The 17,033-nt window shown below is 36.9% G+C and overlaps 4 protein-coding genes and 1 long non-coding RNA gene across 7 annotated transcripts; 2 read left to right on the top strand and 3 right to left on the bottom strand.

Moving 5' to 3' along the window:
* The first annotated feature begins 2 nt into the window (after nt 1-2).
* On the top strand, nt 3-3,249 carry LOC104759005 (uncharacterized). 3 transcript variants are annotated; one of them, XR_015594738.1, is made up of 6 exons: nt 3-308; nt 837-1,008; nt 1,109-1,561; nt 1,646-2,264; nt 2,333-2,540; nt 2,872-3,249. It is a non-coding gene; the product is annotated as an uncharacterized LOC104759005 (long non-coding RNA). The 3 variants fall into 3 exon arrangements; XR_015594737.1 differs by having other exon boundaries at nt 2,867-3,249; XR_762803.3 differs by having other exon boundaries at nt 2,653-3,249.
* On the bottom strand, nt 837-3,022 carry LOC104759011 (uncharacterized). Its single transcript, XM_010481989.2, has 2 exons — nt 1,087-3,022; nt 837-983 (listed from the first exon to the last, which is right to left on the bottom strand). The coding sequence occupies exons 1-2, from the start codon at nt 3,020-3,022 to the stop codon at nt 838-840; spliced, it is 2,082 nt and encodes a 693-aa protein (XP_010480291.1). The 3' UTR covers nt 837.
* A 282-nt stretch (nt 3,250-3,531) lies between the features above and the next one.
* On the bottom strand, nt 3,532-4,760 carry LOC104758994 (uncharacterized). The gene is made up of 2 exons (XM_010481975.2): nt 3,823-4,760; nt 3,532-3,734 (listed from the first exon to the last, which is right to left on the bottom strand). The coding sequence occupies exons 1-2, from the start codon at nt 4,608-4,610 to the stop codon at nt 3,716-3,718; spliced, it is 807 nt and encodes a 268-aa protein (XP_010480277.1). The 5' UTR covers nt 4,611-4,760; the 3' UTR covers nt 3,532-3,715.
* A 788-nt stretch (nt 4,761-5,548) lies between these two features.
* Nucleotides 5,549-8,335, top strand: LOC104758984 (phosphatidylinositol 4-phosphate 5-kinase 10-like). Its single transcript, XM_010481963.3, has 9 exons — nt 5,549-5,828; nt 6,116-6,312; nt 6,427-6,700; nt 6,833-7,020; nt 7,110-7,201; nt 7,284-7,331; nt 7,426-7,518; nt 7,632-7,770; nt 7,867-8,335. Exons 2-9 carry the CDS (start codon nt 6,143-6,145, stop codon nt 8,171-8,173), a joined length of 1,311 nt encoding a protein of 436 aa, XP_010480265.2. The 5' UTR covers nt 5,549-5,828; nt 6,116-6,142; the 3' UTR covers nt 8,174-8,335.
* A 2,512-nt stretch (nt 8,336-10,847) lies between these two features.
* LOC104758976 (putative desiccation-related protein LEA14) lies at nt 10,848-12,324 on the bottom strand. Its single transcript, XM_010481952.3, has 2 exons — nt 11,709-12,324; nt 10,848-11,239 (listed from the first exon to the last, which is right to left on the bottom strand). The coding sequence occupies exons 1-2, from the start codon at nt 11,912-11,914 to the stop codon at nt 10,990-10,992; spliced, it is 456 nt and encodes a 151-aa protein (XP_010480254.1). The 5' UTR covers nt 11,915-12,324; the 3' UTR covers nt 10,848-10,989.
* Nucleotides 12,325-17,033: the final 4,709 nt, after the last annotated feature.

Below are 17,033 nucleotides of genomic sequence, written 5' to 3'. Positions count from 1 at the left end.
AGACGACCTAAAAAAAAATTTCGTGTATGTATTTAATTATGTATATGGTTAATTATCAGAAAATTATGTCATTTTATAGAAAGAAAAAAAAGAAGTAAATATAATAACTCATTAAAAACGAGGGACTTTTTGGTAATTTCACAAATCATTGACACAAAGCGTCAGAGGATGTGACGGTATCCGCGGCGGTTGGGACTTTGGACGATCGTTTATCCGGCGGAGGTATTGAAATTGGCGAGGCTCCGATACCGAACCACCGAACGACCCCATCCTCAGCATCTACAAGTCTCCCTAGTCGCTGGTGGAGGGTATGAATCTTCCCTCGATTCTTTTTTAATTTACTTTAATTGGAGAAAACGAAGGTTTTGATAGATTGAGAGATACAGTGTGAATGTGTGATTCTATAATATTTCTATGAACGCCCTTTTGAGTATATTACAAATTCGGAATTCCATTGTCATTGATCATTCTTTTTGATGTTCTGGAATCAAATTCGAAACCCTTAGTTGAATAATGTGAAGTGATGCTGTTCGCTTTTTAGATCCATGGAGCATTGTTTATTATGTAACATGCATCCTTTAATACTCTTTTTGTGATTTGCTTCTTATGATTGATAGAAAACATCAGGCCTAGTATACAGTAATTTGCTTCTTATGATTGTTTACCTTAAAGATTATATATTGTAGCAACTGAATCTCTACAAGGGGTCACCAGCCTGAAGTAACTATATAAGGCCTGCCTATCTGTAGGCATTTCCCATAGATAATTACCGTACATTGTTCTTTTGATTTGTACAGCATGTATGTATGTTGAATTTTTGTGTGTTTGTCCTGCAGACTATGAAAGCTCAGAGTCTGAGGCATGACCAGAGTTTGTTCTTCGTATCTTTGGGCTTATCAGTATCAGTTGACTCTCTGAGTTTGTTCTCATGCTTTGCCCACATGGGCTTAGTGGGGGATGCCGTGATTTCCCTCTCGGAGTTCCTGAACACAAAATCCAAAAGTGCAAGTAGAATTTTTATTCCTTTTGTAGATATAGTAACAAGGTTCACATGTATGTATGGGAGAGCCTCTGTGATAATCTCACCTGGGTTTTTTATTGGTTTCAGGCCTGACGCTCTTTTCACCAGTTTTGAAACATGCTTCTTCTTGCTCATCATACCTACATCATTTGAAATTGACAATCTTCTTTCCTTCTCCTGCTCATCTGATCCAGTTCCACCCTCGTCCTCGCTACACGAAGCCCATTCACTTCCCGATTCAGATGCCTCCATGTTGTTTTTCTTACAAGTTCTTGCTCGTTCCACAACTCTATATGCAAACATCTGAAAAGGAACTTGTGAAACTTGAGTTAACTCTGTTGTTTCCCATGAAAGCTTCTGCAATAGTTTAGTCTCGATCTCGCAGTAGTCCACAGGAGAAGCAATGGGCGGGTCTTGTTGGCTACTACTATGACATTCCTGGTTCAAAGCTAGGAACCGTTTGATGTACCGGAGAATTCTGCTTATCGATGAAAAAGTTGGACGCTGATCCGGATCAGCATGCCAGCATCGTTTTGTCAGGTTTGTAATCAATCTAGGTGAATGAAATGGAAAAAGCGGTCTCTCCCCTGCCCTAATGTTTCTACTCATCTTATCTCCTTGCAGGTGGCTATCTTCAAATGGCACTTTACCTGTCAGAAGCTCAAAGCAAACCATCCCGAAGCTATACACATCAGATTTATCAGTATACTTGAGGCTTCCTGCAGTTCCGCTCTGTTCTTGCTCCTCTAGGACTTCCGGGGAATACCATATGAATGGAAAATTCTCATTCTGGCCCGTCAAAGAAGCACTTTTACTAGAGAACCCTTTGACAGAATTCAACCCGAACCCAAAAATCTTCTCGTGCAGATGATGATACCCATCTCCATATTGGTTACTTCTTCTTGGTTTGACAAGAATGTTTGATGGATTCAACTCTCCGTGGTATATTTTCTTCGAGTGGAGATATTCCATACCCAAAGCTATCTGAAGCATGAGATCAACCGCTACAGGGAGGGAGAGAGTGTTCTTTTTCCTCGGACCACATACCTCCTTGATGTGTGTACCTAGTGTTTTACTCATCAGTTCTGTGACCAAGAAACACTCCTTCTTCTCCTCATCTGTGAATCCGCAAAGGTAATACACAATATTTGGGTGTGAAAGAGATAGCAGTTGAGTAACCTGAGGAAGCAAAGCATCGATATCCCCAAAGAAATGCCTAAGCGCAAAGCTCTCGCCTAGCCAGGTAATCTCCTTGTACTGACTTCCACTCCCTAATCTTTTCTTCACTTGGTAATCTTTCGCGCTGACCAGAAGAGAAGACGGAAACAGCTTGGGACACTCGTTTCCATCTCCCAGTTTCTTGAAAAGGAAATCAGCCATCTTCCGGTCGTGTTTGCTTGAACCGGGCTGCTTTTTCTCCTGAAGCTCCTTGATTAAAATCCAACGGTCCTCTGTCCAAGCACTCTCGAACCGGTTGCAGGATTCCTCTGTCACCAAATACTCTCTCCCGAACTTCCAGGTAAACATCTGAGAGTCATTCCATTGCTTCATATACTTGTTAGAATGCACCAACTTCTTCTTGCTCATTTCTTCTTCATCCCACCCTGAAACCTCACCCGCTGTCTCAATAGCCTCGATGATGCTCGGTAGACAAGAGAGCAAGTTATGTATGTGAAGCTCCGTGCAATCTCTATTGCAATGCAGCATAATAGCCTTAGCCCAAAACCCAATTTTAGGCTCTAAAGACATTCTAACATAAGCCTCCCCTTCTGTTAAAACCAATAGAAGCTCCCTTAAGGGCTGTTCTAGAATCTTCCATTTAGTGTTCTTCTCTTTGAAGCGTAGATTAGATCGCATGGATTCGGAAATTGAATCGTAGGCCGCGGTGAAGAGGTCGAGTAGTAGAGCGCATTGACGTTGGTTGATTTGAATGTTGTCTTTGAACACCATTAACGCTCTTATGCTTCCTAATACCTCTCCTATCTCTCGAAATTGCTCCATTTTCCCACCACTTCAACTTTACCCACAGCGTTTGGAATTTGAATTATAATTTTATCATACTCAAGAGACACAGATCGTTTTACAGGAATTGATTGGACTTTTGAAGAATTTTTGTTTTTACCGTAGTTGAGATGTACGGATACGGTATTTTTGGCAAATTGTAATTTGTTTTGATTTACTTAAATTGGTTTCTAACAAACGCGCATAATAGCGTTCTATTGTCCAAATCATTATCATATATATATATCATATATATATATATATTTGTTGTTGTAGTATAACGCTAAACTGCTTCTCCTACGTACAATGATCATATATATCCTTTTTCCCAAAATAGCAGAATTAACCATTTTAGTTACTCGAATTATCAATCAACCGATTAATTTTTTACTATTAATGTTTCTTTCTTTTTTTTTGGCAGAAAGTTTAATTATAATCATAAATATCCTCTAGTTATAGCATTGATCACCTTAATCTATGTCTACATTGAGGCAATTTGGAACTTTAGATGATCCAAATTAACAATGATCATATTGCATGAGTGTATGTGTATATTAATGTATTACAATAAGAAAAATGGCTGCAATGCATCAGTATTTGACAAGTTAAACGTAAAAAAGGTCATACAAATTCCTCGTATAACTCTATGGTTTTGATTTGAAAGGCACGGCTGGTCAAACAGACACCCTTGCATCATGACCGCAATATGATCCTGCAATAGCAATCCAATCAAATGGCTTCGTAAATGATTTATCTAAAGTACTTGGGGAAAATTATTTGATTAAATAATCGTAACGTACCATTTAAGCATTTTGATGGTGCACTTGGCCATTTGCGAGTCAAGCGTCTGTAACCTAACGCCTCCACATCTGAGGCTAACTCCCACAGTAACAATCTTGCGACTTCCCACAGCCAATCCAACCTTAGCCTTAGCTGTCACCTTCACCAACAGCTTCTTACTCTTCAGCTCTGTCCGTAGCCTCTTCGCCGTCGGATCATCCACCTGTCGTTTCCTCACCCTCGTCGGGACAATCACAGCCGTCCGATTCCCTGGCTTCTCAACAAAGCCTTTGACTTCCGTTGACCCTAGGTTGGTCTCAAAGTCTTTCTCTCCGAGAATCACAGCCACGTCAGCATCTCCGTAGTAAAACCTCAGCTTTCCGTTAGGGTTTCTGAAATCGAGCACCGCCGTTGTATCCGCCGTCAGAAACGACCACCCGTCGTCGGATGTTGCGCTGGAAAAGTTGAAGTTGCTGATTTTGAAAGAGGCGAGGCGTACCACGGGGAGTTTCGGGCTGTACCAAAGGAAGAAAACAGCGATGGCGATGAGGATGAGGAGGAGAATGACGGCGACGAAGATACAAACGCAGCAGCAGAAAAAGCGGAAGAAACTACAGCGGCGTTTCTTCTCATCAGGGTAGAATGACGCCGGATGGATTGGTCTCGGACGGCGACGTGGAAGCGTTGTTGTTCCAGGTGGTGGATTCTGTTGATCACCGAACCCTGGTGGTTTCTGGAATGCTGGTCTTAACGGTTTCTCCGCCGCAATTTCTTCATCGCCGGCGATGGTTGGCTGCTTTTGCTCCATGTTACCCCTAACTAGTACACTAGGTTGAAATTATATGAGAAAGTGTTGACAAAAATATATATCTTGATCCTACATACGAACCAGCTGAAACAAGAAATACTAAGTTATATGCAAACCGCTCAGCGTTTTACATTCCAGATTGAATAATTTGCGTGGAAGTGTGTGTGTTGCAAGGACTATATGGACCGGTTATTAGTTTATAAGATAGTGACCACCATGTATAAAAAGTATACAGCTCGATCGATGTTTATATTTGACCTTTTCCAATTATTTATAAGCAATTCTAAGTAAAAATGTATCTGTTTTTGTAGACAAAGGCATGCAACAATATGTCAATATATATTGATCATGTGGATATTATATCGAGAAGAAACTATAAATATGTTTTCCTTTTAAAGATTCCGATCGGTAAAATTGAAAATCGTAAAGCTTTTTATTAGGTGAGAGACGGAAAATATTTTGTCAGTTACGTTCTTTTCCTTTTTCTCTATATAACAACAACAACAACAAAAAAAAGGATCCCATGAATTTGGACATTGAATACTAACATAACATGACAAGATAATCACTATGGATATATATAGTCGATGGAAATACTTGCAGGGGACTCTAATAAGCATGAAAACTACTATAGAGTCTACAAAAATGATAGATGTTTTTGCTCGCCGGTAAGTGAATGATAATATTTCATCGCAGTCACGTTCTAAAATAATAATATACGTGAGTGAGGGAAGCACGTCGACAATTTCCGCTTGACCACGTGTCCACGACTTTGAAGGTATGTCAAATCAACGGCCCAGATTTCGTCAAATACCGTAAGAGCTTTTTTGTTGGGCCGTTAAATGCTAATGGGCCTAAAAGTGTTATTAAATAACAAAATAAATTTAATATATTGGTAACGGAAATAAATGATATGAAACAGAACGCGGGAATTGGTTGCCCTCATTGAAAGAAACAGAGGGGAAATATGAGTTGGATCATCGAGCGGCGAACTTCGTCGCCCATTTTTGGCAAAAAAAGATTTTCAGAAAACCTCATTTGTTTCCCTTTTCCCTTTTTTTTTTTTTTTTTTTTTTCGTTTTTGTTTACGTCTCCAACAGAACAAAAGAATACCAAATCACTTTTTTTCTCAAAATTTCTCGTTCCCCTTTCACAATCCAACGCACTCTTATTCTTGTTCTCCTCCTCTCTCTCTCTTTTACCCAGCTCCTCAAACAGGTATATATCAATCTCTTGGTATTTTTTTTCTCCTACGAGATCTTCTGGTGGAGTTCATGGTTTATATGAATTAGATCATTATGATTGATCATTTTGTCTTGGTATGATCAAATTTATTCGGCATCTCTATTTGTCTTGATTTTCGTTTTCTAGGGTTTTGAGCCAATTCAATCTTAGGGTTCTCTGTCTTCTACGTTATTTCCGATATAGGGGTTCGAAATCTCTGCAGATTTTTTAATGTCAATTTCACCAATTGAAAGTTTTGTGGGATTAATTTCATTGAAAAGGGATGTGGGCTGATTAGATGAGAAGATATGAGGAGAGTGTTTAAAGCGGAAGAAATGTTTACAAGGGAGATAAAATCAAAGGACGTGAAAGCCACTGAGAAAAACAGGATTCGATACTCTTCCAAGCACATCAAACATCTTCCCTCCGGAACCATTACTGAGTTTCAATGGAAAGATTACTGCCCCTTGGGTTTCAGGTTTCTCTCTTTTCTCTTTCTTTTCTTTCTTTGCAATAACTAGTCTTCTAGGTTTAGTGAGAGGAGGTATATATGTGTATCCATTTCCTTCTCTACTCTGTTTTAATTTTGCAGACTAATACAAGAACTTGAGGATATTAACCATGACGAATACATGACCTCTATCTGCAATGATGAGACTTTACGCAAGCTTTCTTCTGGCAAAGTTGGTAACATGTTTCTTCTCTCTAAAGATGACCGTTTCCTCATCAAGATTCTCCGCAAATCCGAAATCAAGGTTATACTAGAGATGTTGCCTGGTTACTTCCGTCATATTCATAAATACAGGTCCACCTTGTTGTCCAAGAATTATGGAGCTCACTCTGTCAAGCCTGTTGGAGGTGACAAGGTATATATACGACGACTCTACCGGATTATTTCCCACATGCATGTAGTGGAAATCATTATAATGTTTGGCTTACAAAACTATATATCAACTATTGCTTAAAACGAAACTATTGTTTTTTTCTCTGGTGAGCAGACATATTTTGTCGTCATGTCAAACATACTGCAGTCGGATGTTTTCATGAACGAGGTCTATGATCTTAAGGGTTCATCACAAGGTCGGACTAACAAGAAGATAAAAGTGAGAGATAAAACCATCTTGAAGGATATTGACCTTGATTTTTGTTTCTACGTGGATTCTTTGGCCAGACACCGCCTCATTAAGTGAGTTTTCTCTGTTCCTACTTCGTATCTTGGTTCTCGTCTCAGCGAATGATTTAGGCGATGCTCAAAGGATTTTTCCCATCGCGCAGGCAAACAAAGCTAGATTGTGAACTATTGGAAGATGAAGGCATAATGGATTATAGCTTAATGCTTGATTTACAAGTAAAAGGCTCGTGTCAAGGTGAGTTAAGCATCTCATGTCTCTGTTCTTAATATTAGTGGTAGCTTATAATATCAAATTCCTCACTAGCATCTCCCTTCAGGTTTAATTGATGGATTAAGCCCGGTATACGACAGTTTCTCATCACGAGGTAAATCTCTCCCTAGCATTCTTCTCATGTTTACTGTAATTCACCAAGAAAGAATATATGAAATGGTACATACACTTTTCGGTAAATCTTGCAGGCTCTGTTGACAGCAATAGCTCTAAGTTTATGAAGACAGCTTCAAACTCTCCAGATAGATCGTCTACAATGTATTCATGCACTCCGAGCAGAGGTGATTTTCAAATAGTGCCTTGAATGATCTTAAATTTTAAAACTAAATCACTATAGCTAGAGACAACCCCGTCGTGCAAATAACATTAGAAATTCTTATTCTCATCCATACAGATTCAGTTGATAGTGAGAACTCAGTAACTATACAATCAGTAGCAAGTATAATCCCGAGTCATGCTCCAACCAACACTTCTGAATCTCCAAAAGGAAGCATTGTTTCCAAAACAAGTTTGACCAACATTTTCCATAACAGGTAACCAATTTTGAGAATTCCCTTTTCCTTGTGTTCAAATCCAAAATGCCAGAAAGCAGAACTAAGGGTTAATGAAAAAAATGGGCTTTCTTGCAGCTCAAGCACTAACTTCGGGATGAAGATACCGGGGCGAGCAAGAAGGGTTGAGAGAGGAGAATCAGGCAGTGTGGTGCGGAAGAACAGTAAAGGAGGAGAGGAATGGTACGATGTGATATTGTATCTCGGGATTATAGACATTTTCCAAGACTATGGTGTGAGAAAACGCATTGAACATTGTTACAAGTCTATTCAACACAGCTCTAAGACAATCTCAGCTGTGCATCCCAAGATCTACTCTTCTCGTTTCCAAGACTTTGTCTCGCAGATCTTCTTAGCAGACGAAGATCCTTCACATCGATACTAACTTCCATGTCTTAACATGTCTACTTATATTCACTATTTGTATAGCTTAGCCAAAGTTTGTTTGTTTGTGAAGCAAAAGCAACCTCCAATTTTCTTTTTCTTTTTATAACTTTGGCCTAGGTCCAAGGCTCATTTTCAATTATTAATTTATTTCAAATAAAAACATCACATATTCACACGTAAGTTGACATACCACACTAGCGTCAGTTGCCAAGTGAGTATGAAATTGATTTTCTGCTATGAGTATGTGACAATTATATTCACATTATTCTAAAAAAATATTTCATTAGTGGGAGACCGTAAGAAGTTGAGAATTTTTATGTGTTAAGCCCAAGGTCACTAGACCTTTTTTTTTTGTCAGAAATAATCTACGCAAGAGAAGCTCGCATCAGAAGCGAACGTTTGCAAGCTAGTAACAAGTAACTTGTGGTACGTTGTTACCGGAACAAGAAATGGCCGTTGACAAAGAAGATAATCTTAAGCTACATTTATTATAATAGTAACAAGGCACAGTAATAGTTTAACAATTTCTAGTATTATATTCACATGATTTTGGTAATCTTGGAACCTGAAATCATTTATTTAATAAAATAAAAAATCTTAGAAGAATGTGGAGATGACCTCAACGAGCCAAAGTAACAAAAGAAAGACAGGAGCAAGAGATAAGGCAACGCTAGTACGTCTAAAGTTATCTTTAGAAAAATAATCTCGATTAAGTGAATATGCGGAACAAAAAAAAAGTAAAAAGTAAGAAAATTTATGACGCTTATATTCGTTGAAGCTGTTCCTCATTCATATCTTTTCCGAATGCGCATATGTAAAGAGAATATAGTAATGCCATTAGGAGCCACAAGAAAAAAGGTAATCCAAAACATATCGCTAAGGTACGGGAAACAGAACAGAGAAGGAGGATGAGTATCGCGAAGCCAAAGATGTGACTTAGTCGTCCCAAGATATTGCGTTTCAAGAATTCGGCAAGGTTATCTTCTGAAGCAAAGCATACTACGGCAAAGATCCACATAAGCAAATCTATAGTGCAAAAGACGATGTAGAGAGGCCAGAGATATAGAACTGGCCATGGCTTTTCTTCTTGCGAGATAAAACTGGTAAATGATATACCCCAAAGTAAAATTTGTAGCACTTTAAAATTCATATTTAAAAGTACATTTGTTTTATAAAAACTAAGGGAAATAAGATTAGGTTCATTTACCTTCTCCTATTTGAATTAGAAGTGTTAAATAATATCCATTAAGATACGATAAACACAAATCTATATTGAGTATATCTTTTGTATGTCACAGACTCGTGTACTCTGTATAAATATGATTCATGATAATACATAAGGCTCTACGGAGTTTTTCCCAACTTCCAGTATATATATAATAAAAACACTTCTCTACTTTTTACAACTTTCACGTTCTGAGATCTATTTAATTGCCTTTAACACTACGTACAAATTTAAAGCAAAGGTTTCACTCCTTCATCACTGCAATGGGTTTTCCTTCCTCCGGCGTGCTTTACCCCCCAGGCGACAAGTTCAGCCTCATCGGTAAGCCCCATCCAGCCGGTACGCTCCACCCCGCCGGCACACAACATCCAGCTGGAACGCTCCACCCCGCTGGCACACTCCATCCAACTGCCAGTGCTGGCCCAACATTCACGAGTGCCCTAAGCACAATTTAAAAAATGTGCCCTTTTCACCTATTACAAAAGTTTTAGGTTTTGATATTTCAAGGCTTTTTCATATTTAGAAAAGATAACATCTAAATAAGAAAGCTTTTATACATATCTTACAAAAAAAGAAGGTTTTTGTTTAATAGATTTTTAAAGTGAAAAGGGTCTTTTTGGCTTGCTTCCTCTCCACCCCGCCGGCACGCTCCATCCAGCTGGGACGCTCCACCCCACCGGCACGCTCCATCAAGCTGGGACGCTCCACCCCGCCGGCACACTCCATCCCACCGGCAAACTCCATCCCACCTCTGACCCTTCCGCCGGCTCGTGTTCTCGCTGGAATTTTCTTCACCTTCTATTTGGAAAAAAAAAAACCGAAGATAGAGTCTCTAGGAATTATAAGGTATTGAATCATATTATCTATGGTGTTTTCCCTTCTAGGAGTCTGCAGGGATTATCTTTAAGTTTATTCACAAATTTGGTTCTATCTGGTTTAGCAAAATTAGGTTAACTTTTTCTTTTTTTCTTTTTTACTATTATACTTTTTATTTACATGTATGCATGCATGCAGCTTTAATGATGCTTTATATGAAAATAAATTGATGATAGTCTATATTTTTGTCTTAACTTGTTGGATAACAAAAGTCTTTCTTTCTTCTAAATCTTTTTTCTCGAGCCATTAAAATTAAAATAAATAATAGAATTGTAGTTTTTCTTCAACTACAATTCAACCTAACATAAAAGTAACCCCCAAAAGTTGCTTCCGAAAATTGCATGATTTACTTTAGACATGCATGAGAGAAAGAAAGCTCTGCGGATAATGAATTAAACCCGGTTAACCAGACTAAAGAAGACCAAAAGGAAAAAACAAACAAAAAAAACTCCGAACTTTAACAGATCATTTGGTTTTCATATAAAATTTACCAAATTGACTTAAGATTTCCCTTGCATTTGGTTTGTTTTTTTAATGCAATTACAAAATTTCAATGGAGAAAAAATAACAATAACTGAAATTATAAAACATTTATTGATTTTTTTTTTCACATGATAGGATCACAAAAGAACATTTATTGATTATATATAGGCAAACCCATTCGTTACATGCATTATATATCATCGTCTCATAGGTTAAGTAGATCAAAAAGATCAGAAGAAATCTTTGAAAGTAGGAAGCTTGATTTCGCCCTTGCTGGAAATAGGGAGAGTAAACTCGCCCACAACAGGGAGGTCAATGGTGAGACCTATTTGAAGCTCGTAGTCAATGTCCCAATCCACACCAACGTCTCGAGCCAGGTTGAAGAGTATACTATACGGCACCACCATTGGAATATCAAGAGCTGTCATGTCCTTAGCTTTGAGAGAACCCGGGTCCGGTATCTTCCCCTTTCCGATCTCCCTATCATATTTTATCATTGCATTTGCAGCATTATACATCTCTATAATAATAATAATAATTCAACAATACCATAATATGGAATTAATCAATGAAACTACGATGCCTAAGATTTTTTATTTTTATGTTATATGTAACGTTAGTTCTAACAATATGTAACCAACAAGCAAAGACAAACCGCACGACTTGCATATGTAAACCGAACCGAAATTTATTTGTAATCTAGCCGGTTTTCGTTTTCACAACTTAAACAAATCAAAATCAAACCGAACAATCTAAACAGAAAAGACATTCGTTCGGAGCATAACCGAGCAAAACGAAAGTTGGAAATAACAGAGCATAACAGAACCAAACCAGGTGACCATCTGTTAACTTATATGATTACTAAACCGAACCGAAATTTATTTTTGATGGATCATGGATGAAAAACAAAAAAAGGAACCAAACGACGGAGTTAGAAAGCGTGTTTTACCGGCCAGCGCTGTGGAAAGTGAAACTGATCTCACCGATCGGAATCGAATGACTGTAAGGATTGGTGACGGAAACTTTGGCCAAGTACTCAACGGACTCGCGGTTCACGTCTTTAAGATCAACGTCAGTGACGGAACCCTCCGGTTTAGGGATCGTGGTGAGTTTATCAGCCACGAAGCCCTTGGCTTTATCTAGCAAGCTCGCCATATAAATGATTCTTCCTGATATATCTTTTTTTTTTTTTTTTTTTGCTTTTGATTTTTTTGATGTAAGTGTGTAAGATAGTATGAAGTTTTTCTTGGACTATATATATAAACGGATGGGACTACGATGTTTTATTAAGTCGGTACAAAGTGGGTTTGTTGTGTACGTGTGAGATCTTTCGACGAGTGAGAGTGAAAGCGTGGATAATACGTGTCTTGTGCTTGGTAATTTTCATAACATGACATTGATGACAACAATTATTAATGTTCTTAAATAGAGAAATTAACTATCAGTCTGACGAAAGTATATATTATTATTTATGAAGATAGATATTTTGTTTGAAGTTATAGCTGAACTCCATAGAGAGATATATTTTAGTCATGGAATAGTAGTTATTATGTCGACGATATTTTGAATGACAAAAAAAGATTGGAAAGTATATATATCCAAAAGAGAAGAAGTGGGAAAGTATTGTTGCGTAAGGAATAAGATGCGCAAGGGATTAATGGACCGACCATGTCCGCCCATATGCACGTCGGTGGAGCGTAGTATTAATCCCCTGTATCGCGGTACACTGTATGCACAATACGCTTCTGACACGTAACGGGATGATTTTTCTGTTTGATATAATTAAGGCCCTTTAGTGTGTATACTGTATCCTAATTATAAATCTTTCATAAAATGGGCCTTAAAGCCCAGGAAAAAATTTGTAACTGGACATTTAACAGAGTAAGAACGTCCCGATGTAGTTGTTGTTTTTTTTTTTTTTTTTCCCTAACAATTTCTTATTTGACTGTGTTTGAGTCGCGCAGGCGTGACACGTGTTGAGGAGTGCTTAGTGGATGAAGCGTGTCCAAATTAGTCGACAGCTGCTGAGGAATGATGAGTCAGCATCTAATCTCTACGTGGAGAAGTCAAACCTCAAGCCCCCCTTCTCGCATGTTTGTGAATAATTTTGACTTATTGACCATTCAAAGAAGCATGCTTCACTAGTAGTAGTATAATTTAAAATCTCCCACAAACGAAACATATTCACACTATAACACTCTTTGATTAGTACTCATCGAATTCCACAATCGCAATGGCGGAGTATTATATGCTTTGTTGCTAAATAATATCATGAATTCTGTAACCCTTTTCCTTTGTAAATTTTGTAAATCAACTTACTAATATTTACTGGCATCTATAATTAGGAGAAAAACAAGTTTCAGTTTGAACACGTACGTGTGCGTAGATCAAAAATATATTTTAAATATATAGATTTACATAAGAAATATGATACCTAAAACACACTCCACAAACTAATTTTTTTATATTAAAGAAATGTTTTGATGATCAGCGAATTAAGTATTAAAAGTAATTGAAAAATTTGGAATGATATATTACCAAATCAAAACTGCTGAAAGCACATATGTCGTGTGTTGGTAGTTGTCGGGCCAATTAGTATAGAAATACCAACGCTGTGTTCGGTGTTTCTAGTACAAATTATTTCTTCTACTATTTTCTTTTACCATTCGTACTCTGCTGTATTTTTTTCTTTCGCTTTTTAACATTTACTTCTGATCTTTTAAGAAAATTAAGTTTATTAGATAGTTTCCAACAAAAATAAAATTCTTAGATAGTTAGATGATATTTACACAAAGCTAAAATGTTTATAAATTTGATAAGAAAATATAATATGACTGTTGTCTCTGTCTTGCTTGTTTCCACAAGAGATCCGTAGAATCTTTAAAAAATTATAAAAAAAAAAAAAAAAAAAAAAAAAAAAAAAAAAAAGAGATTTGTAGGATCACAAAAAACAATGGGTTCGTGATTTTTGTTTGAAAACTGTAAATGTAACAACTCCAAATAGGGCAAAAGTTGATATCTCCTAGTTTATATTATTGGGATTTTATGTCCCCCTGTAATTAGGTTTTCCAGCAATGCGTGCTTATAGAATATTGTTTTGAGACTTTAGTAGCTATAGTCCGACATTAATATTAGTAGAGCCAAAATCAGATTTTAATATCTTTAGTCCAAGCAATAAAAGCAAGGTTAAAAAAGACCTTGTTTTTTCAAAGAAAACGATTAGAAAAAGGAGGTTTTTGACTTCGAAAAGTAAACTATCAAATATTAACAGGGTTTAGTCACGTGGTCGTCGCACGAGAATTTGCGGCGTGGAGTGCAAGTTATATCACCACATAGTGCATGTGGTTGATTTGACCAAACAGTCCGAACCTAACAATATTTGTATTTGTATTTGTATTTGTATTGTATCATAATTATAGTTCTCCTTCATATAGGATAACAACACTATAACTACAAATATATGGTAGCTCCAATAAACGCAATCTACCAACATTTGTTCTTGTTCTACAAACCTTAAATTACTTTTCATTAAACAGAAATTTTGAAATCAAATTCCACAACAGTCGCATGATAAACATTAGTAAATTTATCGAGGTGATTAAATTTAATATTTCTTTACGCCAGTCAAATTTCGAAATTATGTGGTGGAAGTTTATATATGTGCATATATTACATACCAAAATGTTTTATTAAACCAATTTAGAATGTTATAAATCGGTCTCTTCTTTTGAATAAAGGCAAGTCCATCAAAGGATTTAAGCAATTGCTTAAGGGTTTCCAAAGTATTATATGTGATTAAATTTTTTTTTTTGGTATGATTTAGTTTAGAATCGTTCTTTAGCTAAGATGTTTTTGGTATGTTTAGAAACTTAGGTGTGTCAGTTTCTGATTGGGTGGGAGAAAAATAAAATTTTCCTTTTATTTTTTTGTTAATTATATTTCTCTTTTCTCTCTCTTCTCTCTTCTTTGATGGACAGAAAAAGAAGAAAAAATAAACCGACAAGGCGGTGGTGGGATTGAAGAAGAAGAAGAAATTAACCGACAAGGCGGTGGTGGACAACGGCTGAGATCAGCTAGATTTCTTTACTTTGCTCCGGCGATCTCTCGTCTCTCTCCGGCGATTTTATTGTGAGAAATGTCTTTGCTCTCGGCTTTGCTCCGGCGATCTCTCTCGTCTCTCTCGTCTCTCTCCGGTGATCCCGTCGTATGTCCCCCTCCCCACTTTCTTTTCTTCTGTGTTGTTTTGCTGAATTCCAAATCTATTAATAAAAAACTCCGATTTCGATATGTGTTTGGTTCGGTAACGGATCGATTTAGACTAGTGAATGAATTTGAAGTTTTGGTGGTGAATTTGCATTTGAATCTGGTTAAATCATATGCCCATGAATCAAAAATCTTGTTTTTTTATGTGTAATTTGTTTTCTTGCGATCTCCACTGACTTATCAAATTGCCAATTCAGCTTGCTGGCGGCAATGCTGCTCTTGCTCTTGTATTATGAGTAGGGTTCAAAATCTTTGTAAAAAATGGAATGAGTATTGCGTCTTCTACCACTGAAGTTAACATGGTTGACCTCTTAGATGTGTGTTTCTCTGGTAGTGTAAATTGTTTATTTTAGATGTGTGTTTTGATTCTGTTGATGTGATTTTGTGAAATTGATATCTTGATAGCTCTGTAACATCGTCCATATATATATATATGTGTTGTATGGATGTTAACTTGCGTCTTCCTTTTGATATAAGCACTACGAAGATCTGTATAGGGTTCCATTACATGTGACTAGAGATGTCTAGTTTTTTTGATTGATTTTTTTCTTTTTATTTGATCCTCTCTTCTTCTTCTTTTTTTTTTTGTCTTTCTTCAATTCGTTTGATCCATGTTTCTCTTTTAGGAAAATCTTGAATTTGTCCCTCCATCCTCTGTTTTATGTTTTGATTTAGGTTTGAATAAACGCCATTGTTTGTAGAGAGACAACAACATATGGTTTAATTGTCTTAAATGAGGCAATTCAACAAGGTATCTGTACATAAGTATTTGACAAAGACTCTTGAGTCAAATGTGAAAGGAGTATGCTATGAGACAGCTTTCTCTGTTTGGTGTCTTTTGGTGGTTATGTTCGATTCTATATATTTCTATGTTTGTTTGTGATGAGTTGTAGTAAAGCTTGTGTTAGGATTCGTATTATTGTCTTTTTATCCTTTTCTTAAGAGTGATACTATTTCTTTTTTTTTTTGGTTTCTGAATTATTTATAGATGGGTTTTCAGAGTTGCTAAGCTGACAGAGTAGTAATGAGATTGGGAAGATGGGTTTATTGAAGAAAAAGGATTCAACTTCAGACAACAACATATTAACGATGTATTTGTGTTGTTTTCTCTCAATGTTTGCTTGTATTGTTTCAGTTTAACTTGTCTTAATGAAATGCATAACTCTGTTTCACCGAATGTTTTCTCTCAGTGTTTTCTTGTATTGTTTCAGTTTAACTTGTCTTAATGATATGCATAACTCTGTTTCACCGAATGATTGCTTTCATTGTTTGCTTGATTTGTTTCAGTTTAACTTGTTTTAATGATATGCAATGGTCAAATGATTGTTATGTCTCCTTCCATTAGGATTGCCGACAAGAAGAAGAAGAAGACAAGAAGCTGTTGGTCACGGACAAGAAGCTTTTGGTCACGGACAAGAAGCAATCACGGACCTGCATCTTTTTCTCACGGACAAGAAAGCTTTTGCTTAGAGTCACATGTTATGTTCACGGACGAGAGTGTCATGCCTTTGTAACACCACAAGGTCATCAATATATAAGACCATCTTCGTAGACACATAAATATCAAGCTTTTTCATCTTTGTACCCACAATTTGTACCCACAATATCAAGCTTTTTCATCTTTGTACCCACAATATCAAGCTTTTTCATCTTCCAAAAATACATATTCTTCTTCTTCTACAATATTATTCTCCCAGTTTATCAAGCTCTTCTTCTATTTTTTTTTTAAAATGGCATCTTCTTCTAATAACATTGAAGAAAAGATGGATGAGTATTTTGATCAAACACTCAACAATTATTTTGATCAAGCAATCCAAAATCGTTTTGATCAAGCAATGAATCCGTTGGAACCCGAGAAGAAGAAACGAGTCCACATTGAAAGAAAACGTGAAGAGGGTCACCAACGCTTATGGGATGACTATTTCCGTGAAGATGCAACATATCCTCCTCAAATCTTTCGTCGTCGTTTTAGAATGAACAAACCCTTGTTCATGCGTATTGTTGAACGACT

This window comes from Camelina sativa, chromosome 3 (genome assembly GCF_030686135.1).
Source record: "Camelina sativa cultivar CO46 ecotype springtype chromosome 3, ASM3068613v1".
Classification (NCBI taxonomy): Eukaryota; Viridiplantae; Streptophyta; class Magnoliopsida; order Brassicales; family Brassicaceae; genus Camelina; species Camelina sativa.
Note: the sequence above shows the minus strand (reverse complement) of the source record. Positions and strands in the feature narration are given on the sequence as shown.

Bases quoted from the DNA above. Each gene is read 5' to 3' on its own strand.
- LOC104759011 (XM_010481989.2), bottom strand. From the start codon at position 3,022: ATGGAGCAATTTCGAGAGATAGGAGAGGTATTAGGAAGCATAAGAGCG. The intron at 984-1,086 runs GTGAGATTATCA...TTTTGTGTTCAG, and splicing joins GAAACCAATAAAAAACCCAG to GAACTCCGAGAGGGAAATCA.
- LOC104758994 (XM_010481975.2), bottom strand. From the start codon at position 4,610: ATGGAGCAAAAGCAGCCAACCATCGCCGGCGATGAAGAAATTGCGGCG.
- LOC104758984 (XM_010481963.3), top strand. From the start codon at position 6,143: ATGAGGAGAGTGTTTAAAGCGGAAGAAATGTTTACAAGGGAGATAAAA. The intron at 6,701-6,832 runs GTATATATACGA...TCTGGTGAGCAG, and splicing joins AGCCTGTTGGAGGTGACAAG to ACATATTTTGTCGTCATGTC. The intron at 7,519-7,631 runs GTGATTTTCAAA...TCATCCATACAG, and splicing joins TTCATGCACTCCGAGCAGAG to ATTCAGTTGATAGTGAGAAC.
- LOC104758976 (XM_010481952.3), bottom strand. From the start codon at position 11,914: ATGGCGAGCTTGCTAGATAAAGCCAAGGGCTTCGTGGCTGATAAACTC. The intron at 11,240-11,708 runs GTAAAACACGCT...AAAATATGATAG, and splicing joins ACTTTCCACAGCGCTGGCCG to GGAGATCGGAAAGGGGAAGA.